The following is a 25,162-nucleotide window of genomic DNA, read 5'->3' on the forward strand; positions in this document are numbered from 1 at the left end:
TAGGAAGATTTACCTTAAATATGGGCCATACTTTTTGGTGATAGCCTATATAAAGGGCATGGAAGATGGAAGCGTTTGCTTCTTGCCTGCTTGCCCTCACTCTCACTGGCACGTTTATCTATCCTGCTCTGAGGCATTCCTTCACTGGCATTAAAGCCTACTTCTTCAGGATTCCAACATACACTGAAGACCAGCTGAAACAGCCAGCCTCATACTAAAGAACTACTAGATTCTTAGACTTTCTATTAGTAGACATCCATTATTGAACTAGCTGGACCATAGCCTGTAAGCGACTCACATACATACATACATACATACATACATCTATTGATTCTGTCCTCTGTCCTCTGATAGAGAACCCTGATATTATTAAAAATAACCATTTTAACTGAAAATTTGCCTTAGAACTGATACTTTCAGAAAAACACTTATTTACAAATTATATTAAAAACACTCTCAGCACTTACAGAAAACAGTATCTATTGATTATTTTCACATCACTCAATTAACATGAATTTTAAAGGCATGATTTTTGTTTTAAGGTAGGATCGCATTATGCAGTCCTGGCTGGCCTACAAAAGCATGCTTTAATCAAACAATTAGACACCAATGTAGGAATCCACAAGACTCATGTACCTTCATTGTCTTGTTCCTCTCTATTTAACATCACAGCAGAAGAATCTCCGTTGATGACATCAAGGAAGAAATCTGCAGGGTTGTTGTAGGGCTCACAGTGGTAACCTACAAGAAAAGGCAACACAAGGACACCACCCTGAAGGTCTTGGAAAAGAGAACATGCGTTCTGATGAGGGAGGGAAGGCTTGGGAAGACAGAGCTCTACCCATTATCACTTTCCCTTCCCTTCACTAACACACGCTTTTCTCATATACTTAACAAATACTCCAATAATTCCAGAGGAATTTTAGACCCTTGAGAAACTCTTGCATTGGTGTTGAGCCACATTGGTTATGAGCCACAAAAGACCACTGATATGCTCCGGTGCTCACTAGCCTTCCATCCAAGATCGAAATCCAGGTAAAAAAAAAAGATGTCCCAACCGGTAAGAAGAACACATGCTCCACTATGTTCATAGCAGCCTTATTTATAATAGCCAGAAGCTGGAAAGAACCCAGATGCCCCTCAACAGAGGAATGGATACAGAAAATATGGTACATTTACACAATGGAGTACTACTCAGCTATTAAAAAGAATGAATTTATGAAATTCCTAGCCAAATGGATGGACCTGGAGGGCATCATCTTGAGTGAGGTAACACAATCACAAAGGAACTCACACAATATGTATTCACTGATAAGTGGATATTAGCCCAAAACTTAGGATACCCAAGATATAAGATACAATTTGCTAAACGCATGACACTCAAGAAGAATGAAGACCAAAGTGTGGACACTGTGACCCTTCTTAAAATTGGGAACAAAACACCCAGGGAAGAAGTTACAGAGACAAAGTTTGGAGCTGTAATGAAAGGATGGACCATCTAGAGACTGCCATATCCAGGGATCCATCCCATAATCAGCTTCTAAACGCTGACACCATTGCATACACTAGCAAGATTTTGCTGAAAGGACCCAGATATAACTCTCTCTTGTGAAACTATGCCGGAGCCAAACAAACACAGAAGTGGATGCTCACTGTCAGCTATTGGATGGATCACAGGGATCCCAATGGAGAAGCTAGAGAAAGTACCCAAGGAGCTAAAGGGATCTGTAACCCTATAGTTGGAACAACATGATGAATTAACCAGTACCCCGGAGCTGTTGTCTCTAGCTGCATATGTATCAAAAGATGGCCTAATCGACCATCACTGGAAAGAGAGGCCCATTGGACTTGCAAACTTTATATGCCCCAATACAGGGGAATGCCAGGGCCAAAAGAATGGGAATGGGTGGGTAGGGAAGTGGGGGGGGGTATGGGGGACTTTTGGGATAGCATTGGAAATGTAATTGAGGAAAATACGTAATAAAAAATATTCAAAAAAAAAAAAAGAAAAGAAAAATAAATCACTAACTGTCCTGTGCGCTCTGACTTCAAGATCTGCAAGTCATAATTGTTTCCTCAGCTACTAAGTGGAGAGATTCTAATTCTCTTCTGTCATCCTGCCATCATTCCAAATAGTGAGCAAGTTTTGGGCAGCACTCTCCAGAGAACATAGACAGTACACCAACTTTACAGTCCTCTCAGACTAACCTGTCGTCTGTCTCAGATTCATAGATACTGAACTTATCTAGGCTCAACTAATCTATATTTTTCTTCAAAAAATACTTCTTATGTATATGGGTACTTTGCCTGCACATGTGTCTGGGTGTCACATGTGGGCCTGGTGTCTGCAGAGCCAGGCAACAGGGGAATCTCTGTGGACTAGAGTTTCAGAAGCTTGGGAGCCACCAAGTGAGTGCTAGGATTCAAACTAGGGTTCCCTAAAAGTAAAGAAAGTGCTCTTAACCAAGGAATGCTCAAGTGTTTTAAATGATAGATTAATTTTTTAAAAATTAGGAATGATAATGAATATTTTAAAGTGTATATGAGGCTATAAAGAATAATTTATAATCACAGCCAGATATGTCTAAAATGAAAAAGATTAGATATACTAAATTTAAAAAGAAATTACAGGGTTGGAGAGATGAGCAACTGTTCTTACAGAGAACCTAGGTTTGGTTCCTGTACTTTATCCCAGCTCAGAACTATCTGTAACTCCAGTTCCAAGGGAATACAGTGCCCTGTCCTGACCTCTGAGGGCATTAGCTCTACATATAGTACACATAGATACATGCAGACAAAATGATTTATACACATAACAAAGTACATAAATCTAAAAAGAAATCACAAATGTCAAAAATGCAGGCTCAACAAGGTAAGATCTGAAACTAGTCACTCTAATAACTAGTCACTAACTAGTCACTAACTAGTCACTGAGACCCACTCACAGTCTAAATTATCAATCTCACATTACAAGAAAGCTAAGCATCATTTCCAAGGTCCCCTGTCCCCCAATTAAAGCACAGCATGAATGCACACCTGGTAGCTTAGGAAAACTGACCTACTGTGATCTGCCATGAGGTTAAGGAGATAACAATACTAGTCTTTCCAAAATTGTTCAACTGACCAAACTGCTAGGTGTGAATCTACTCATAACTACTGAGTTTTCAGGGAAAGGCCACTGTGGGACCATTAAAGGCAGCTTGGTTTCTGGTTGAGCTAGGTTTAAAACCCAAGTGACCTAGCAGGTGATCCAGAGCAAGGGATGATAGGTGTTTTGCCACACTCCTAGACACCAGGCTCACCAGGCTCCTTGCATGAGGTCTCAGATCTCCATAATTCTGTGGCCATCAGGTAGAGGACATGACCACAGATCATGTAGCCTCAAGACATCTCCATTTTAATGAGTTACCTAAAGGCCTGAAGGGCTTAGCCAATAAGCTCCCCTTCCCAGACACTCCTCCTCACCTCAGGCCCACCCTGAGAAAGTGGGGTAGGGTTTTACTCATCACAATTCTCTACCATGACAGTAAATGTCTTAAAACCATGGACTGCCTCTTCTCATCAGGACCACCGTGGGGAACAATGGAGCAGGTCTTCCTCTAAAGAGCCACGTCTTATCTCAAGCAGGAAGGCTCTCTGCACTCCCAGCTATGGACTCCACCAAGCCAAGCTGCCCACTGAACAAGCCAAGGACTCTCTCGTCCCAGTAGGACCCAGCCAGAGCCCTCCTCCCGCCCTCTTCCCTTCTGCCCCAGGCTAGAGCCAGCCCCCTCAGATCTTCCACAGCCTCCAGCAGCATCTGGGATGCCCAAGAGCTTGAGAACCCAACATCCTCAGCCTCCATGCAGGTCTGGGACCACCAAGCCCAACTCCAGCAGGTCCACGGGGACCTCAGACTGCGCTTGCCCACCCATGGAGTGGGGATCCCATGGCTTCACACAGCCAGACGCCCATGACAGCATAGGGAACCGAGCAGTCAAAACTGCCTGAGTCTTGCCTTGCCCAGTGGCCCAAGTCCGTAGGGGATGTGGGACCCCCACTTTAAACCCACAGACCATCATGACTTGGAAACTGAAGCAGCACAGCCCCAGTCGATGGATCCACTTAGGCACAGACGACACAGATATTCAAGTAGCACAGGAAAAGTTAAAAGTCTACACAAACAAGCACAATGAAGAGAAACACTAACAGAAAACTGAGCAAATGTACTTTAAAATGGAGGAACCATGGTAAATCACTCGAAGACTAAACAGCACTCCTGTGGAGAGTCCCCTGCTCTTTCCACAATTTTGTGATGGAAGGACCTACCACACTGTAAAGAATCAACTATACCTGCTGATGCAAAGTACTCCAAGGCTTTCTGTGCTGGCCCATGGAACACGAGTTTCCCGGAAGCCAGTAAGGTGAGGCTGTCAAACAACTTAAAGATGGAATACCGAGGCTGATGAATGGAGAAGATGATTGTTCGACCCTGTTTAGACATCCTACATTACAAGAAGAAAAATAAGATGCTTTAATAAGAAGATTTTGTTAAGATTCTGATCCTTACATTTATTGTTAAAGAGTACTTTATTCCTTTGTTAGAGCATCTGTCCCAACTTTAACTTGATTTTCTCTTATACACATAATGTATCAGCTCATGTCAAGGATTGAAATCATCATTTCATTTTATATATTTCTAAGTATCAACTATATGCAAGGAAAGTGAAACTTGATGCTTTGAAAAACTAGAGTATCTGGGAGTATAGCAATCTTGGATATCAGTTGCAAATAAAGTGTTTAGCATGTAAGAGGCCTTCCACTTAATCCTTAGAAACAAACCAAATCCCAGTCAAACAAATCCTGCTAGGATTTCTTTTTTTTTTTCTTTTTTTTTTTGGGGGGGGGGTTCGGGACAGCTACAGAATGGATTCCATTAAACATTAGAATGTTTATTGTCAAATGCAGACACTGGGACAGTTCACACAGACTGAATCAGAGTCTGGGGAGAACACATACACACCACACACACACACACACACACACACACACACACACTCCCACACACATATATTTCCACACCACATTATTAGGGTGTGGAAACATACAGCAGGGCACACAGGGAGAAGGACCCTCTCTGGCTTGCAAATGCAGAAGCCAACAGAGTGAGCTCTAGGACTACATAAACCCTGTTTCAAAAAACAAAAACAAACAACCAAGCAATCAAACCAAAAAACCCACCATTACTACCACCACCACCACCATCAATAATACTCCACCAAGCCAGAACATCAATAATTGAATAATTGAGATAGAATATGAAATAGTTGCATCTAGGAGTTATTGTACATCAAATATAAAATATAGTGTTCAATCTGAAGTTTATCAAGTAGAACATCAGGGGCTTCACAGGAGTGGCTTAAGAAAGAAAAGACACTCAAGGTAAAAGAACACATTAAACAAACTAACACAAAAAGGTTTACTCAAGAAACTATAGGTCAGAGTTACAGACAAGCAAGCATCAGTGTGTGTGTGTGTGTGTGTGTGTGTGTGTGTGTGGTGATGCTGTTAGATGAAGAAACTACAGAGAATGCAGCAAAATGTATGGAACCAACCTATGTGTCAACACTGGAGAAATGTGTAAACAAATGGCGATCTAAGATACAGCATTTGCAGGAAAGTAGATTTAACTACAGAAAATCATATTAAGTAAATTAAATCAGTCTCATAAAGACACATCTCCCAAGTCTTCATCTGTGATCCTATATTTCATAGATACATAAAATCGTGCATGTGTATATGACATAAAATTCGCAGTGAGACTGTCTAGGGCACAAAAAGGCACAAGATTGAAAATGTGAAGTGGAGAGTGAGGGAATATGGAGGGATGTGCTCATCACACACCATGTTTGTGTGAAAATGTCCTTATATAACATAGTGGCATGGTACAATGAATATGTGCAATTAAATTTAAAGCTCAAAAGGAAGAAGAGACTGGAGTAAAGCGACCCAGGATGACCACTCAGTCGGGAACTGTAAGATCTGGAAGGCGACAGGGAGGAACCTGGAGGGAGCAGAGCTGTATGAGGCCTGATCCTCAGAGCTGGCCTGAGGACTAGGGACATCGGAATGACCACATGCTCTGAGCGTCCCTAGGGAAGACTCCTGGGCTCCACTTCAGAAGCAATGTCTGCACATCTATCAGACTACAGGTGGTATGTTTTCACAGAAGTGAAGATTTCTGTTGTTAAGCTACCTAGTCTATGGTGTTTTATTGTAACTGTATGCCTAGGTACAACCCTAAGGTAACTGGGTTCTTATGTCTATTTGATGTTCTGACATATTAGGCATGTTCTGTCTTTGGGCCAATAGCTGTCTTCTCTAGCCAGTTACTGTCACCAGGTCTCACTCTCATGCCCAGGTCCTTGTCCACACCCAAGATCTTCCATGACCCTCTTGCTATTTAGAACAGCAACCCCGCCCCACCACAGCCATCATTCTCTATATTCTTATTAACCATTCTTCTTTTCCTTTAACAAAGAAGGAAGAAATTCTGTTGTTTACTCCTGCACAAAGAATACACAGTGCCACATGTAAGTGACCTGATAGTAAATAAATGAAAATGTCTTGTAGCATTTACCTTTTTAGGAGCAAAAGGACAGCATTCGCTGTGCTTGAGTCCAAACCAGTCGTGGGCTCATCCAGGAAGAGGATGGAAGGGTCAGTGATCAGCTCCATCCCTATGCTTGTCCTTTTTCTTTCTCCTCCAGAGATGCCACGGATAAACTGAGTTCCAACCTAAAGCAAGTGTCATCTTTGTCAACAAGACTGAACATGGTTGCCATCATTTGGTAGACAGACCAAACGGTGCAGCCCTGATTGCCTCGGGATGTCTCTTGTCAGCACACACCCGACCACCTGCCTCCTGTCACCCTACCACCTGCCTCCTGTCACCCGACCACCTGCCTCCTGTCACCCCACCACCTGCCTCCTGTCACCCCACCACCTGCCTCCTGTCACCCCACCACCTGCCTCCTGTCACCCCACCACCTGCCTCCTGTCACCCCACCACCTGCCTCCTGTCACCCCACCACCTGCCTCTTGTCACCCCACCACCTGCCTCCTGTCACCCCACCACGTACCTCCTGTCACCCTACCACCTGCCTCCTGTCTGTCACCCCACCACTTGCCTCCTGTCTGTCACCCCACCACCTGCCTCCTGTCACCCCACCACCTGCCTATCGTGGAGATGCTTTATTGTCTTCACTCTGAGGATTACTGGTTTATCAGAGCAAAATACCTGGGGGAAGACAGTTTCCTTTTTATCAGATGAGTAAATTGAGGCTCTGGTTAGAGCTGCAAGGTGGCCTGACCTGAAGTGAGGTCCGTTCATTCATTCATTCATCTATTTTTATTTTTATTTTTTAAAAGAGGAGTATATATGAGTACACTGTAGCTGTCAGACACTACAGAAGAGGGCATCGGATCTCATTTCAGATGGTTGTGAGCCCCCATGTGGTTGCTAGGATTTGAACTCAGGACCTCTGGAAGAGCAGTCAGTGCTCTTAACCACTGAGCCATCTCCCCAGGCAAAGGTCTGTGCTTTTAACAGCCTGTTATTCTTCAGAAGCCATCCAATTTATTTTGCTGTTCACTACGTTGGCTAGAAATTCACCTGTCTCTTCCTCCCTCCAGTGCAAACTGGCTTTACATGGGTGCTGAGGACTGAAGTCATGTCCTTGTGCTTGCAAGCAAGTCACCTGCTGAGATACAGGTAATAAAGAGGAAGGGAAGCACACTGGCCATAGTTTATAACCATCTAGCACCTAAACCCTGCTCTCTCTCCCAACCGTCCCTTAGTGGACAGAGACGGGGTGTGGGGGATGTGGGAGAGGAGCCGAGTTCCCATTCTACCACACCATTTTAAGTACTTTTCAGTCTCCAAGTTGATGCTGTCTATGGAAACATGCACGGTTATTTTCCCCAACAAAATAATAGTACATGAATGAATGCGAGCAACCAGCAAGAAAAGCAACAGTTCTTTAGGACTGCCATAATCCATGGCCTCTAAGGGATTAAATAATTATGGGCAGAAGGGTTAAACTACAGCCATTATATTTTCACCTGTTGCCCAATGTCTGCTCAGCCAAAACGAGATAGACTGCTGATTTATAAAGTTCACCCTCTTCTTGATCTTAACTAACATTCAAGAGGAGAAGCACCTTCTTTCTGTTACTCTCTTACTATCACAGCCTGGTATGTAGGAGCCTAGAAACCAATGCTGACAGTAGGTAAGCAAGGAAGGAGAGGTAGAAGGAAAGGAAGAGAAATAAAGCTGCCAAAGGAAAGACTACAGAAAAGTAACCAGACCACTGGACAAATTGTTATAAGGTTATGTATATTGCTTATATAGGATATACAGGACAATTCCCTGGCTGTAATACTAGGAGGGGTTTTCATACCTTAGAATCTGCTACTTTTTCCAGACCTAACTCTTTAATGATTGTGTTAATCCGTTCATTTTTTTCATGATTCTTCATAGTTGCTGGAAGTCGAAGAGCTGCTGAGAACTGTAAGTTTTCTCTCACTGTCAGGGTGCCCATCACAACGTCATCCTTAAGGCAAAATGGCATTTTAGTGAGATATGGGAGCCTTTTCTATGACCATGCCTTGAACATATATAGTTCAATCCATATACATAATACATCTAAGGTAAAACTCAGGCTACTGATGAACTGGAAGCTCTTTTAAGTGGCAGTGACTGCATAGACAGACACATGCAAAGTTCAATGGCATCATTTTCATTACCCAGCCATACACTCAACAGGACACGTGTAAAAGCACTACTACACATCTCAAGGCTGCCTGATGGAAGGAGTTGGGAAAGACAGCTACAATGGGAAGAAGGAAAGTAAAGGATGGGTAAATATATATATATATATATATATATATATATATATATATATATATATATATATTTGGTGGAAATCATATAGCAGCAAAAACTGATACTACTGTCCCACAAGGGTCATAGTACAGGTACACTGTATTTCCCTTAATATCACTGCCAGAGTAGTGGAAGATTATAAAAATCTGATGCAAATACATAGATTCTATGAGCATGTCATATATTCAGTTGGAAGCAAACTACACCATAAGCACATATATTGACCAAATCTACTTATACTCACTTGAACCACATAACCTGAACAGCATTTGAAATGGGCAGGTTGAGGTGCCCCATTTACCAAAACATCTCCAGACAGCCCCTTTGGATCTTTCCTTGCCGCTAAGACGTCTAGCAACCTGTAAAGGACACACAAGTTACGAGTTTTCTTCCTTCAGCACAGGTCACGTGGTTTAGTTGTTCTTAATGCACATTCTACTATTTGATACATTTATAGTTTTAAAAAAATTTATAAGTTGAGCATGGTGGCACACACCTTTCCTCTCAGCATTCAGGAGGCAGAGGCAGGAGGATCTATGAGAGTTCAAGGTCAACTTAGACAACTTGGTTCTAGGCTAGCCAGGGCTACAATGCTGAGATCTTATTTTAAAATCAAACAGGGAAACCAAAGGGAAAAAAAAAACCAACAAGTTTACATGTTTTAAATTCTCATTGTCTTTCTCATCAAGTGCTACAGCAGAACCCAAAATATAAATGCAAAACAAAACAAAACAAAAAACAAAAAAACAAAACACCCACTGGCTTAAATCTTAAGACCTCCCCAAATACCCGCCTTGGTTAATGAACCTTGAAGATCACAACCCAGCTACCTCGTTGTTGAACAAATACTCAAGGCTTTAGTTACACCTTCTCTTCATGCCTTCATTTTTGAGTATTACTTCACCCTTTTTCCTCATTACTACTAGAACATGATACGGCATTCCACTATACGCCAATCACTTCATCATTTACTAGAGCTGACCTAATGAGTTATTCTGATCCTTGGCACTAAACCATGAGATAGTTCAACCCCATATTATCTACAGTACCTACCTACGACCAGACCACATATATACTGCAAATAATGAGCTAACATCTGCTTATGTAAACGCGACACTTAATGAACAGTAAAGGTTTATTTATTTGTATGTTATACTCACGAAGACTTGCCTCCGCCTGTGGGTCCCAGAATAGCATTAAGGCCAGGTTTCATGATCCCACTAGAAACAAAACCATATTGTTTTAGTCTTATATTTTACATGAAGTTCTGAACACACTAAAAAAGGAAGATGAAATACAAACCCACACAGCGTTTTAAAGATTAAAAAAGAATCACTGATACTAGATGTCTAACCTAAAGGCTATCAACCACAGGTACCTCTAAGAAAGAGTTTGGTCCTTCTTAATTCCTCTCTTTTCTTATTGTTTTGTAAATTGCTTTTGAAACAACTTAATCTTTTGGAAATTGCATAACCAATATTTCAGGTTCCTTGATGTTGAGTTGGGATACAACTCAGTAGTGCAACCCGTGCTTATCATACATGAGGCCCTGGGCTAAGTCCTAGCAACAGCAACTGAAAGTCTCTTCAGTATGAAAGATTCAAATATAAGATCCTTAAAAATAACAGATTCCTGAAACAAGGAAGGGAGACTCTCAAAAGATCTGCATTCCTTTTAACTAATATAAAATGCATAACAGTTTTTGATTAAGCTAATGATTAGTGCCTTTAAACTGTTTTTACTTACAGTCAATACTTGAATATTATCAGTGGAACATATTCTCATTACTAAAGTATAATCAGATTAAAAAGTCAAGTATCGTAAATCCAAGTCTCCATGTTAGGGCAGAAGCATCACCAGTACTTAACACTAAAGTAAAACTTGTCAGGTAGGCAAGACAGCTCAGCTGGTAAAACACTGCTCCACAAGTCTGAAGACCAGTTTGATGCTCAGAATCTATAGTGGAAGGAGAGACTCCCAAAGTTGTCCTCTGACCTAGGTATGTGTGCCCTGGTCACACACACACACACACACACACACACACACACACACACACACGATTTGAAACAACAAAAGTTGTGTTATCAATTGGAGAGGGAAACACAGTCTTGGAAGAGGTCGCCTTCCCTGTATAAAGTGTTTAATGACTTACAGACATGCAATACACAGTCATCCATTTCAACCAACTAAATGGATATTTAGATTGATTAAGACAGAACAATCTCAGCAATGCTGACTATGATGACATCTAAGAAAGTATGAATTTTATCCTAACAGTGACAAGTGGGACAGCTAAAGAAAATAAACAAGAGAAAGGGGAGTTAAGGGCAAGCCCAGTACAGCTGCACAGGAATGGTGAAGAGAGGCCCAAGTTGTCCCATCAATACACTTTGTTGTGTTCAGCCCCTAGAACTGTTAAGTAGGTCAAGATGTACTCCACAGAACACAAGATCCATTCCCTGAACTTAAATCCAAGAGAAACTCAACATGCATTGCTTGATACCTGATGTATCACTATATGAGGGCTGGTGTGAATTAAGGTGAGATGTACCTTTTGCCTTGCTTGTTAACTGATGAAATACCAAACAAATATAGCAACAGGCCACTAAGGCTCGATCAAGTTGTAACAATGAAAAATCTTACTCTTTTATTCTGTTACCCCTCCCACATACTGTCCAACATGCAGACAAAAGAGATGCCAGGGTAAATTTTTAGTGTGCATATATTTATACCTCTTGATGTATCATCTGTATGAACAGCTACCTAGTACTTGCTTCTAAAATGAACAGATCCTTTATTTGGTAAGGATTCATTGCCATGAAACTATTTCAGTATTTAAAAATACATACTAATCTAAAGACTAACACAGCCAGAGTGATTTACGCAGAAATGACATACTAGGATGGTTTAATAGGTATCTGGGGTTGGCTTACATTTACACTAAATTCGACCATTAAAGAAAACAATAGAGCCGGATTCCAATAGTTCTAACCTGAGGCAGTGGTTAATTCCAACTCTACTTATTCATCATTGTTTGATGTATGTCATGTAAACAGAGACCCTCTTGATCCATTCCATCTTATGAGATGGAATAAACTAAGAAAACAAGTAGATAAACAAATGAAAAAATAAAGTCTGGGTCCTCCTGGATCAGCACACTGTAGCTGGTCACCTATTTCTTCTTTTTACCAATCATGTGATTTGAATAGAACTATGTTTTCAGAGCTGTATCAGCTTTCATGCCATGATGCCAGGGCTCAGTAACAAGACTGCTGTATGGCTACTAAATCTGAAAATTTATAAATCCGCCTTTATAGAAAGTATCTGCTGATGACCTCTGTTCTACTTTGTGACCTACATTTTCTTAACTACCCCCACCCTACCCTTCACCCTTCTGTCATTCCTCTCCAGCCATTTCCTACTGTTTATTGCTTTACAGCCTTGCGTGCGTGATTAACCCTCCAGTAAGAACTTTGGCACAGAGACTTTGCTCACTTTGCATAAGATGGAATCTTGGAGGATCTTGTCATTTTTATTGTGTTGTAGTGATAACAGCCAATACTTCCATCCTATTTTGCTTATGGACAGTTTTGAAAGAGGGCCATTTCTCCACACATAGATACTCAAAAAAAAAAAAAAAAAAAAAAAACCAAAAAAAAACAACCAAACAAACACACTTCATCAATCCTGATACCCATTCCTCCATTTCACACAAGCTGCTTCAGTTCTATCTTTTCATCCTCTGTCACAACAGAAATTAACACGGTGAAAGTACACCAGTTTCTGAATTCCTAAGTGAAATATAAAGTCTCTGAAAACAGAAAAAAAAATCTATGTAACATCAATAACCTAGCAGGCATTCAAAACATTGAATAAAGGAATCTACATTTGTATTATTGTGATTTTTGTCTGGTTAGTTCCTAACACTATAACCTTGGCTAAAACTCACTATGTAGCTCTGACTTGTCTTCAATGCACATTAAATCTTCCAGCCTCAGCTTCCAGACTGGTGAGATCACAGGCTGGGACATCTTTAAAAAAATTATTTAAAAAACAAAAAAGCAAAACAAGCAAGAAATTAAGATAATCTTATTGATAAATGTCATCTTTATGTCATGAATATCACTTAAAACCAGCTCTATTAATAAAATAAGAAATCAGAGCAGACCTTGGACAAGAACTCCACAGCCAGTCCCACGATACCCAGAGGAAGATGCACTCCCAGTAGCTCTAACACTCCCAGGATCATAGGATCAGAGATGAGGATACAACATCTGCCCCAACACCAGGAGTAACTGGGACCAGCAGGACCCAGGCACCTAGGAACTCTACCTGGCCAGTGGCACAGGTTCCTTCTGGTCTGGCTGGTGCCCTGAACAGACCTTGGGCATGAACTCTGCAGCTAGTCCCACAACACTCAGTGGAAGCTCCACTCTCAGGAGCTCTAACATACCCAGGACCACAGTACACCAAGATCCCAGGAGCTTGGTCATACCAGAATCTCAGGATCCCAGAGGCAGCTTAACTCCCAGGAGCTCAGACACAGCCAGAATCTCAGGATCCCAGGATCCCAGAGACAGCTGAATTCTGAGGAGTTCTGACATAACCAGGATCACAGGAAGGACAGGCTCCAGTGAGATACAGCGAGGGCAGGTAGCACTAGAGATAATCAGACCGTGGGAGGCAAGCTTAAGAATATAAGCAACAAAAACCAAGGTTACTTGGCATCATCAGAACTCAGTTCTCCCACAAAGCAAATCTTGGATACACCATCACACTGGAAAAGCAAGGTTTGGATCCAAAATCACTTCTCATTATGGTGATAGAGGACTTTAAGAAGGACATAGAAAACTCACTTAAGGAAATACAGGAGGAGACAGGTAAACAGCTAGAAGCCCATAAAGAGGAAACATAAAAGTCCTTTAAAGAATTACAGAAAAACACAATCAAACAGGCAAAGAAAATGAACAAAACCTTCCAAGATCTATAAATGGAAATGGAAACAATAAAGAAAGCACAAAGGGAAACAACCCTGGAGTTAGAAAACCTAGGAAAGAGATCAGGAGTCATAGATGCAAGTATCACCAACAGAATACAAGAGATAGAAGAGAGAGAATCTCAGGTGCAGAAGATACCACAGAAAACACTGAAACAATGGTCAAAGAAAATGCAAAAAGCAAAAAGCTCCTAACACAAAGCATCCAGAAAACCCAGGACACAATGAGAAGACCAAATTTAAAGATAATAGGTAAAAAGAGGGTGAAGGTTCCTAATTTAAAGGGCCAGTAAATATCTTCAACAAAACTATAGAAGAAAACTTCCCCAACCTAAAGAAAGAGATGCCCATTAACATACAAGAAGCCTACAGAACTTCAAATAGACTGGACCAGAAAAGAAATTCCTCCTGATAATAATCAAATCATCAAATACACTAAACAAAGAAAGAATATTAAAAGCAGTAAGGGAAAAATGTCAAGTAAAAGGAAGACCTTACAGAATTACACCAGACTTCTCTCACCACAGATTATGAAAGCTAGAAGATCCTGGGTAGATGTCATACAGACCCTAAGAGAACACAAATGCCAGCCCAGGCTGCTATACCCAGCAAAACTCTCACATTCCATAAAAGGAGAAACCAAGATACTCCATGACAAAACCAAATTTACACAATATCTTTCCATAAATCTAGCCCTACAAAAGATAATAGTTGGAAAACTCCAACACAAGGAAGGAAACTAGACCCTAGAGAAAGCAAGAAAGCAATCTTTCAACAAACCCAAAAGAAGACAGCCACACAAACATAATTTCACCTCTAACAACAAAAATAACAGGAAGTAACATACACTTTTCCTTAATATCTCTTAACATCAATGGACTCAATTCCCCCAAAAAGACATAGACTAACACACTGGACATGTAAACAGGACCCAGCATTTTGCTGCATGCAAGAAACGCACCTCAGTGACAAAGGCAGATACTACCTCAGAGTAAAAGGCTGGAAAACAATTTTCCAAGCAAATGGTCCCAAGAAACAAGCTGGAGTAGCCATTCTAATATCAAATAAAAGCAACTTTCAACCAAAAGTTATAAAATTACCAAAAAAGATAAGGAAGGACACTTCATACTAGTCAAAGGAAAAATCTACCAAGATGAACTCTCAATTCTGAACATCTATGCTTCAAAAGAAAGGACACCCACATTCATAAAAGAAACTTTACAAAAGCTCAAAGCACACATCGCACCCCACACAGTAATAGTGGGAGTCTTGAATACCCCACTCTCAGCAATGGACAGATCATGGAAACAAACTAAACAGAGATACAGTGGAACTAACAAAATTATGAATCAAATGGATCTAACATATTTATAAAACATTTCATCCTAAAGCAAAAGAATATACCTTCTTTTCAGCACCTCCTGGTACCTTCTCCAAAACCGACCATATAATTGGTCACAAAACAGGTTTCAACAGACACAAGATTGAAATAATCCCATGTACCCTATCAGATCACCATAGACTAAGGCTAGTCTTAAATACCAATAAAAACAACAGAAAGCACACATACACATGGAAGCTGAACAGCGCTCTACTCAAAGATAACTTGGTCAAGGAAGAAATAAAGAAATAAATTAAAGGCTTTTTAGAATTTAATGGAAATGAAGACACATCATACCAAAACTTATGGGGCACAATGAAAGCAGTGATAAGAGGAAAACTCATAGCTCTAAGTGCCTACAAAAAGGAACTGAAGAGAGCATACACCAGCAGCTTGACAGCACACCTGAAAGCTCTAGAACAAAAAGAAGCAAATATACCCAAGAGGAGTAGATGGCAGGAAATACAAACTCAGGGCTGAAATCAACCAAGAAGAAACATAGAGAACTATACAAAGAACCAACAAACAAGCAGCTGGTTCTTTGAGAAAATAAACAAAATAGATAAACCCTTAGACTATCTAGAGGGCACAGAGACAGTATCCAAATTAATAAAATCAGAAATGAAAAGGGAGATCTAACAACAAAATATATCTTAAAATAATTATTGTTTGTTGAATATTAATAGTTGAAAATATTAAAATCATGTTCTACAAACAAAATAAAAATAAATCAAAAACAACTTAGTGACTATTTATCTTAGTTTCTACCTAGAAATTTTAGTTTTATATTCTCATTTGCAATTTCTTATTCAAATAATGTATTAATTCTTTTTATTAGAGGGATAGGATGGGCACTTCTGTAAACCCAGAACCTGGGTCACAGAGGCAGGAAGATCAGGAATTTATTCCAACCTTGCTTTAATGGTGAGTTTGTGGTTAATTTCAGATTCATTAAACCTTGTTTCAAAAAGTCAAAAAACAACATTAATAATAATAATAATAATAACAACTTCTGATCCCTTCTGTTAGACTACGTCTTCTCTTCCCTGTCTCAGTAGGAAGACTACATAAATCCTACTCAGCCAACACCAGCATCCAAGAACAGGAACTTCAAAGAGGGTGGACAACAAAGAAGATAGAGCCACTAGCTAGACAGATTATTACTTATCTGTATTACTACTACTACTACAACTACTACTACTCTGGATGGAATAAGAAAATTGAGCTGATCACTAAGAATAATGAAGATTGGAGATGAGTCTTAGCATAGAATACTTGTCTTATATGTCCATGGCCCTGGAATGAATCCCCAAGATAGAAGGGCTGGGGGGATGGAGAGGAAGGATAAGCACATTTAATACATCTTGATGGGAAAGAAAACAGGCAAATTCAGAACAAATGTAAAGTATAAGATTATAGTTGATACATTAATGAGGAGTTATACATTATCGATATACCGATAGCTACAGAAAAGCACAGCTAGGAAACTTCCTGTACACATGATGAGTAGACACCCACTAACTGCCTCTTCTCCAGAGCTTTACCCAGGACTAACTTCTATCATTCCATCTAACAAGATCTGTATGCATCTGAACATATTATATATATCTCCATCCTCGTTCTTCTCATTCAGAAAGTGGAGGCAATTACACTGTGACCCAGATCCTGGTTGTAAAAACCGTCTTCTACAGAATGAACATCAGCTGAGTGCAAGTCACAGGCAGGGTTAGTAACAAGTGATTTTGGAACTTCTTCCCATACCAAAGAAATACTAAAAACAAGGAATAAACCAAGGTTACAAAGGAGAGGTGGAAGTCACCCTGAAAGTTTTCCTGCAACCAAATCGAGAACAAAAGGAGCACCAACACTAGTGCCGGTGTATTACTGCTGAAGGCTAGTGAGGAAAACAGAGATCCAAGAGTATATATATACAGGTGTGTTAGTTACTTGCCGGTTGCTGTGATATAATACCATGACCAAACTCAGCTTAAGAGTTTATTAGGCTTAAGGTTCTAGAGGGCAAGATGTCTACAGCAGCTGGGAAGGCATGGCAGCAGAATCCGGAAGCTCAAGAGCTCACATCTCAACTGCTCTTAGAAAACAGAGAACATAAGAAGAGGTAAGGCTAGAAACCCTCAAAGCCAGCCCGCATCCTCCAACAAGTCTCCACCTCCTAAAGGTTCCATAACCTCTCCAACAGCGCTACCAGCTGGGGACTAAGTGTTCAGACTTAAGAGCCTATGGGGGACATTTCTCATTCACAACAGCAAATGAAAGAAGAGATGACACAGCTTTTCCCAAGTGAAATGCAAACTGTGAGAAGATGTTCATAGAAAAGAACCCTTTGACAGCTCTCACTGTGGTAGCTGGACCCAGACACGAGTCATCTCAGAGTCTGCAACTCACAAGTTTATGATTAATGAAGGATAGGGTTCTGGAAGAATGTCAGGAGCCTCTTCCAAGTAGTACCAGTCAGGTACAAAGAATCAAATCTGTAACATTCTGGTATAGCTTAACAGACAATAACATCACCAGGTAATCAATTTTAATATCACAAGTGGATGAAACAGAAACATCAGGTTGGAAGAGAATAACCACAGAATGTGGCAGTCAGTCCACTATGAGAAATCTTCAGAGGCACAACTGCCTTGGTCATGAGGTTACTACAGTTCCCCAGGCCTGTTGCCGGTCAACTAAGTGATTCCATGAGAAGGTCCTCTTTCTAGACTACTTGCACTGGAGGATATGGGAATAGAGGAGTGCCAAGTAGATAGCGTAGTTTTACAAGGATTCCCCAAGCCACCAATGACAGTAGGTACAAGGGAGACAATGAGGACAGCAAAGTCAGTGATAACAGGGAAACTGGGTTGAGTGTCATGTTCCTACAAGTTTAATTCTGAAGTTATTTCAAATAAGTTGCTTAACAATCTTCCCAAGAGTATAATGAATTCCCCTCCCCACCCCCATATGTATTGGGATATATGATAGACACACATGTACTGCAATGGCGATTTCTTCCAGACATCTTCAGCAATGGGGAAGGAAAACTCACATGTTGAGTGTTGTGTATGGAGAAAAAATGTAAGAGAAAAATCATAAAACAGGGAGGAAAACCTTTGGCATTCTCATGAACAGATATTATCTTACACAGGAAAAAAAGAAATAAAGATTCAATGAAAACTTGATTCTCATCAGATTTTTTAGAATATAATCACCGTTCTGAATGATGATGCTATTATTAAACACAAAAAATAAAGTGATGACAGCAATCCTTCTTGCACTACAGAGACTCTACTTATTTGAAGCCAGGAGACAGGAAAAGGATTAGAAAACCTACAAGCCAAAAAAAAAAAAAAAAAAAAAAAAAAAAAGGAATGACATTTTAAGTCATGACCATTTCTGGTCTTGAAGTCCAAATTAGATGTAGTGAGTATGAGTACTAATCCTAGCTGTCCCTTTAACTGAACAGAGAAAGAAAAAACAAGGTTTGTCTATACTTTATTACTCCAGGAGATACAAAGACCACTCCTCCTTTGCTAATATGCAGACCATTCTACCATGCTTACGGCAGAATGTGGAGCTATGGAGCTTGGAGCACAAGATATACTCAACTATTGAGCCATTTCCTTTACTGGCTTCAAAAGAATCACAAGGGACTGGTTTAGTGGGGAAACACCTGTTAAGCATGCACAAGGCTCTAGGTTTAACCCTCAACATTACACACATAACATTCACACACCCGTGCAGAGTACCAGCTCACAGTATGCACTGTAAATCTATCCAAGCAGTCCTTACTCAAATAATACCACTTTTATCTTTCTTTTTACTTTATTAAGACACTGAGTTTATTTCACATGTATATTTTGTCTCTTTACCATTTCCACATCTGACCACCACTATGACTATGCCCTATCATAACATTCCATACATACTTAAAACCAAGTAAAGGGTGGAGTTCCATCCTTGAAAACTAGACAGGCATTTTGGACAAGTTCTTGGCAACTGAATGGAATCGAATATTTATCAAACCCTGTAGGGAAAGTTCTCCCTTTGCATATAAAAAGGACAGTCAGATATCAACTATTACAGAAATGGAGTAAGATAGAATATTTCAAACAGTTTAAGCAATTTTCTTAAAGAGATTTCCTTCACCGCCAGAGATCTTGAATAGCCTCCTGGTCAGTCATCCGGAAACAATTCTTCACATAATTAATGAACTTGGCTTCCACTTTGGGAAGAGAACCACCTTTTTCTATACTTGCTTGCATTTTTGCCTTAATGTCTTCTTCAGAACTAGGTCCTTTTGGGAGTTTTTTTCCTATTTTTTGAAGGACTCTTGACCCTTTTATCTTGACGTTGATGGTTTTAAGTCTTTTGCCTTTTGGTTTGATTTTTGTGTATTTTTGGCTGGGGTATCTTGTACAGATTTCTTCACTGGAAACTTTTCTTCAGTTTCCTCTTCATCAAAATTATCATCATCTTCATCCTCATCATCTTCATCATCTTCAAGTTTTACTTTTTTCTATGGAACCTTGTTACCACCTCCAGGGGCAGATTGCTTTCCAGACATGCCTAAGAGTTTTACATCCTCCCCATCTTCATCTTCTGACTCACCATCTTCCTCTACAGCTACTAGGTGCTGTTCACCAATGTGCACACCTCAACCTTAAAACCACAGGGGGGAGGGGTAATTTTGAAGCCCCCCAAGGGAAACTGTTGGTTGTACAGACATTTTCAAAGTTGCCAGTGTGACTTTAATTGGACTGCCTTCATATACATTGCTTCTGCCTCTATGATACGTAACTCATCTTTTGCCCCTGCTCCTAAACTGACCGTTCTTAATGATAACTGGTGCTCATTTTCATCATTATCCACTTTAAAGTGATAGTCTTTGTCAGCCTTTAGTTCACAACTGAAAAGGTAGTTCTTAGGCCTCAGAGCACTCCTGTGCATGTCCATCAAGTCTTCCATGAGGTGGAGGCACGCACTTCGGTGTGGGAGAAGCCAGATGGAAAACAACTGCCTGGTGTCCCACAGAACAGACACCCAGGACAGAATCACGCCAAGGACCACCTTTATCTTTTAATTCAAATGTGAAGTGAAGGATGGACTGTGTGTCTATGCTTGTGCGTGTGGGACTGAGGACCAAACCCACAGCCTTGTATATGATTGACAACCCACCTATCGCTAAACTATGTAACTGCTAGATTATTATGCTTCAAAGAAGATTATCAGTTTTTCACAAGTCAATTCTATCTAAGCATGTACAAAAGATAACAGCTTTGCACTTAGCAGACCTCCTTTTTTTCTAAGAAGGAAAGGGGAAGCATATGTCAGCAGGTTTGGTCCCACGGGTAGCTGTAATTCTGCAATGCTCCTGACCTCAGGCCAACCCAGTCTCAGAACTTCATCATTTTTTCTCTACCTACATCCAAAAATTCTCTCCCATATTTTGTCGTTTTTCTGCTTTCTGGAGGAAGCAGATTGGTACTAACAGGGAGAAAATATAGTTCCATACAAAACCTCAAAAAACAGAAGTATATGATTCCACACAGGCCTTACACTGGGTCAAATAACTCTTATAACTAACTGCTCTCCAGCCTAGGAGACAGAAAAGAGGATGTGCTGTCTGAACAAACTCAAATTCATTTATTGCTCAAGTGCAGACTAAATGCTCTGGAAGTCAGGTAAGGATAAAAAAGCTAATGGCAACCAAGAGGCCAGCAGTGACAGCTTCTATAGACAGTCACGTATTCTCCACGCTAGTTCCTATTTTACCTCCATATTCTAATTATAAATTCATCCCCTGACGAAAGAAGAAATATAACACATAACGAAGTGCTTTTGCAACAGAACTTGCTACACTAAATAAAGTCCTCATCCCTTTGGGCTTCAATTTAGTGAAATGAGCGTTGCCTTACATGTTAATATTTCTATCTCTGTTTTTGTTTTGTTGTTGTTGTTGTTTTGGTTTTGTTTTGTTTTGTATTTTTGGAGACAAAGTCTCATGCAGCATAGAATGGCCTTGAGCTTCTGATCCTCCCGCCTCCATCTCCCAAGTGCTGGGATTAAAACTTGCTGGCACATGGTTTTATGTGGTTCTAGGAACTAAATTCAGAGCTTGGTGTATGTGAAGCAAGCACTCTACATCCCATGCCCCTTTACCTGTCTTTATTATGGAGGGAAAGTACTAAGTAAATCCTTCAAGACTATAATCTGCTTACCACAAATAAGCCATCTATTAAAGCAGGTGTACTTGAAAATCCAAAGGACTTTCAAATTATACTGCATTTCTACCTCATTTCTACTAGAATATAATAGAAAAAAGTACACACATATTAAAAAGCCCATTAGCAGGTCTTTTATTTCAAAGACTGGTAAACTAACTCTGAGGTTACAATTATATCTTTACAATCAACACACCAAAAATTGCTGTCAGATCTCTGTTTCTAAAACATAAGATTTACTAGTTTTAACAAAATGATATAATAAAATGTTCAATCTCCCAAAAATATAAGACCATTTTTTAAGTCCTGACAGTTTCTTTGCAAATAAAATATATGCCTAACAAGAGATCAAGTAACTTATGTCCTAGTTTAAACAAAAGAAATGAAAGGATGTGTCTATATACATTTGTACAACAACATGAATTGAAGTATCCACAGCAACTTGTTGAGAATAGAAATTCTGTAAAGGTGACTGCAGATAAATAAAGCAATATTTTTTATAGAGTCCATACACTTACTTGATATCTGATAGTATTTCTTTCTCAACTGTTTTCCGGACTAGAAACCCACTCTTTACTTTCACTCGATAGGTGATGTGATGAAAACTCAACACATCTCCTTCTGTGAGTGTCCTAACGGCTCTGGAGTTCATCCTAGGAAGGCCGTTGTTGTTCCTCTGTGACATTGGTACTAACACGTGGTCATTACTGGAAGACATCTTTAGGATTTATGCCTTTCTGCAGAGGGAAAAGCAACAGTCAATTATTAGTATAAATAGATGAGAGCGTCAACACAGATACCAGCACTTTGATTGTGGCTTGTGAGCCTAGCCTGTAATGGCTGAGCCACCTCTCCAGCTCAAAGAAATAGAACTTTTAAAGCATAAACCTCTCTGTTAATCTGTAGATTCTTTTCAAATGGACATTCTTCTCATATCACTGGATGAGAAGCACCTTAGATCAGGTAGCATGGAACAGACATAACTCTGAGTGCCTCTGCTCCCATTTGCTTTCAAATGTCTAAGAAATAGGACCTTAATTATATGCAAAGTACTCAAAACTAATCAAGTAGAAAAAGGATGGGTAACTTTCCATCTTGTTTAGCTATAAAGCTTATAATACAACTTAAATTCAGAATACATGATTGTTTGATCTTAGAGTTTGTGCGCTGTTATTAACAAATGGGTTTAGCTAAGGTGTCCAGTGCAGGAGGGTTCTCTGATTGTCAGACTTTGTACCTCTGGTTATTCTGCCCCTTCAAGAAGATAAACTCTCAAACTGCCTCAGTTACAAAACCATAATAGGGAAATATATTTATATTCTAGGATAACTTAACATGTGGAAACTATTAACTACATCAAATGAATAATCAAACAATTCTGAACTTTAAGGTAAAAACTGAGAATTAAGTTTACAGATCAAATTTGTAATGTTTCACAAGGTTTTACACACACACACACACACACACACACACACACACACACACATATATATATATATATATATATATATATATATATATATACCTTTAAAATCTGACTAGTCTGAGACCATAAGGCTACCTGAGCTTAGGAAAATAGGCTTAACATGTTACACTCAATAACCTTAGTTTTCATGTTTAAAAGACATCTATCCATGAAGAACTTTTGTTCTGTCTATTTTTCGTGAGTTTTGTTTCATGTGTGTGAAATTTATCTGTGCAGGGGGCAGGACTTACTTCACTGGTGTCCCGTCCTTTCTAGAATTTTGGTTCCTACAAAAATTATACAGGAAATATCTAGAAATGAATTTCCAAAACTATGAACAGTGTCACCATCAAGGAAAGAGAGCCTCCAGATTTAAGGAGAAGGTCATTAGAAGGGGGGAGGGTGGTCAGGGGTAAAGTATCCCTCATGCATGTAACTGAGACCTGGGAGGGGAAGGAAACAGAGTACAATCAATATTTTAAAAAATGTTGGGCAGTATTCTCCCAAACAGGTCAGAGTTTCAAGTCTCAGAATGCAGTTCCAAAAACAACAAGCAAGACAGACAGACACAGAGGAATCCAAATGTGTGCCGGGCAAAAAGCATTTCTGAAAAATGATTTTATACCTCAAACACTGCATTTATTACTATTTACTTTTAAAAATGAAGTATTAAAGCATATCATAGTAATTAACCAATGTTTATTCTGAAGTATTTGAAAAAAGACGCAAGAGATATAGAAACTGTACTGCTAAAGTCTAAATATTTTGTTAAATCTCTCCACATCTTCAGAAACCAAGACAGGTCAATGCAAACACACCAATCAAGTCTCCTATTACTAACCCTAGTGTGACCAGCCATGGTGGCTACTATCCTTCCAAAACACTGTAAGAATCAAGAACATATCACTTGACTTAAATTGGTCAATGCCTCAAGACAAAAATGAGGGTGTGTGTATGTGTGTGTGTGTGTGTGAAATACTCACTAATAAAAGTCTGTAACTGGAACCAAAGGCTAAAGAACCAAAGAAGGATCACCCATGCTAGCAGATGTTGATCTGGAATTGATATACCAGTAACAATGTTAACCGTATGTGCAACTGGTTGTCTTCCCAGTAGCTGAGCTGAGTCTGTATCCGAGCTGCTGAGCAGCCACTAAATTCCTAAGCAGAGTTCTACAATCTTTTTCACAGGCTTAGAGTCTTCCTGACTCAAGAGTTACAACCCATCGGTTTAGAGAGGAACACCACTTAGCAGGAGTGAGGAAGACTCAGAAGAAGGGAGAGAGAATGGAACAAATTCTGGAGCTCTCTTATGGAAAAAAACGCATTACCCTAAGTTGAAACAAAAAAAGTACTCCAAGGATTAAAAAAACAAAGGAAGAATGAAACCTTAACACTGTACCACAGCATTCGCCCTCTAGTTAAACTAGATGATTCACACAAGTACCCACCACCCTCACATTCACAGTAACCTTTCCTATGGTGGCCACCTTGCTGTTGTGTGCACTGCTCATTAGGCTGCCCCCTTTTTGTTTTTAACATAAAGGAAATCAACTCAGACCTGGACTTTGTTGGGACAAAACTCTAATATCCTACCTTGTTGTTTGCTAGTTTCTAAAAAACTGCTAATCAAATGGAGTTTTCCCATATTCTGTAGCCCAGAACTTGCTTTATATATGATGAAATGCCCAAGTAGGGCAATACACAGGTTGATTCTGTCCTCAAACAAACAGACCTGCCTGTGTGTTAACTACAGTACATTCTAGCAGCCACAGGTCAGAGTACAGAGCTAGACATGGACATTTTTTCCTTCTATAAATAATTCTTGACTACAGACAGCCAATCTCTGCTTCACAACCACAGAACCACTGATGAAGTGGCTAAACTACTTACTGACATTAATGCAAAGATAATAGTACTGGCAAGGAGTTAGAGGCTTCAAATCACAAATAGAAAAGAAAAAACACATAAACCATGGTTTTAAACTTCAAAAATGATTCCTTACATTTAAAATGCCTTCTGTTGTTAAGCGTTTTCATGTGTCCATCATCTGACACATACACCTTAAAGCATCCAGCAGTGAAAACACTCTAAAATTGCTTAGTAATTAGGTTTGTAATTAGTCCACTGACACAGTTCTTGGCTTTCCCATTGTCTTAGTCAGGATT

General features: G+C 39.8%; 1 protein-coding gene and 1 pseudogene across 8 annotated transcripts in view; both read right to left on the reverse strand.

The window, feature by feature from the left end:
* The window catches only part of Abcg2 (ATP binding cassette subfamily G member 2 (JR blood group)), a 119,983-nt gene that overhangs the window by 20,657 nt on the left and 74,164 nt on the right, over positions 1-25,162 (reverse strand). For 7 of the 8 annotated variants that reach the window (XM_029478606.2, XM_085840573.1, XM_029478607.2 and 4 more), the window contains 7 exons: positions 22,049-22,267; positions 10,087-10,146; positions 9,171-9,285; positions 8,442-8,594; positions 6,620-6,777; positions 4,333-4,484; positions 637-741 (listed from right to left, as the gene is read on the reverse strand). In XM_029478606.2, the coding sequence (XP_029334466.1) occupies positions 637-741; positions 4,333-4,484; positions 6,620-6,777; positions 8,442-8,594; positions 9,171-9,285; positions 10,087-10,146; positions 22,049-22,248 (943 nt within the window). In that variant the 5' untranslated portion in view covers positions 22,249-22,267. The remainder of the gene's footprint in view (positions 1-636; positions 742-4,332; positions 4,485-6,619; positions 6,778-8,441; positions 8,595-9,170; positions 9,286-10,086; positions 10,147-22,048; positions 22,268-25,162) is intronic. The other variant, XM_085840574.1, reaches the window with a different exon arrangement.
* Positions 18,976-22,042, reverse strand: LOC115031315 (nucleophosmin pseudogene; annotated as a pseudogene).

This window comes from Mus caroli, unplaced genomic scaffold, assembly GCF_978045245.1.
Source record: "Mus caroli unplaced genomic scaffold, Mus_caroli_1 scaffold_7, whole genome shotgun sequence".
Lineage (NCBI taxonomy): Eukaryota > Metazoa > Chordata > Mammalia > Rodentia > Muridae > Mus > Mus caroli.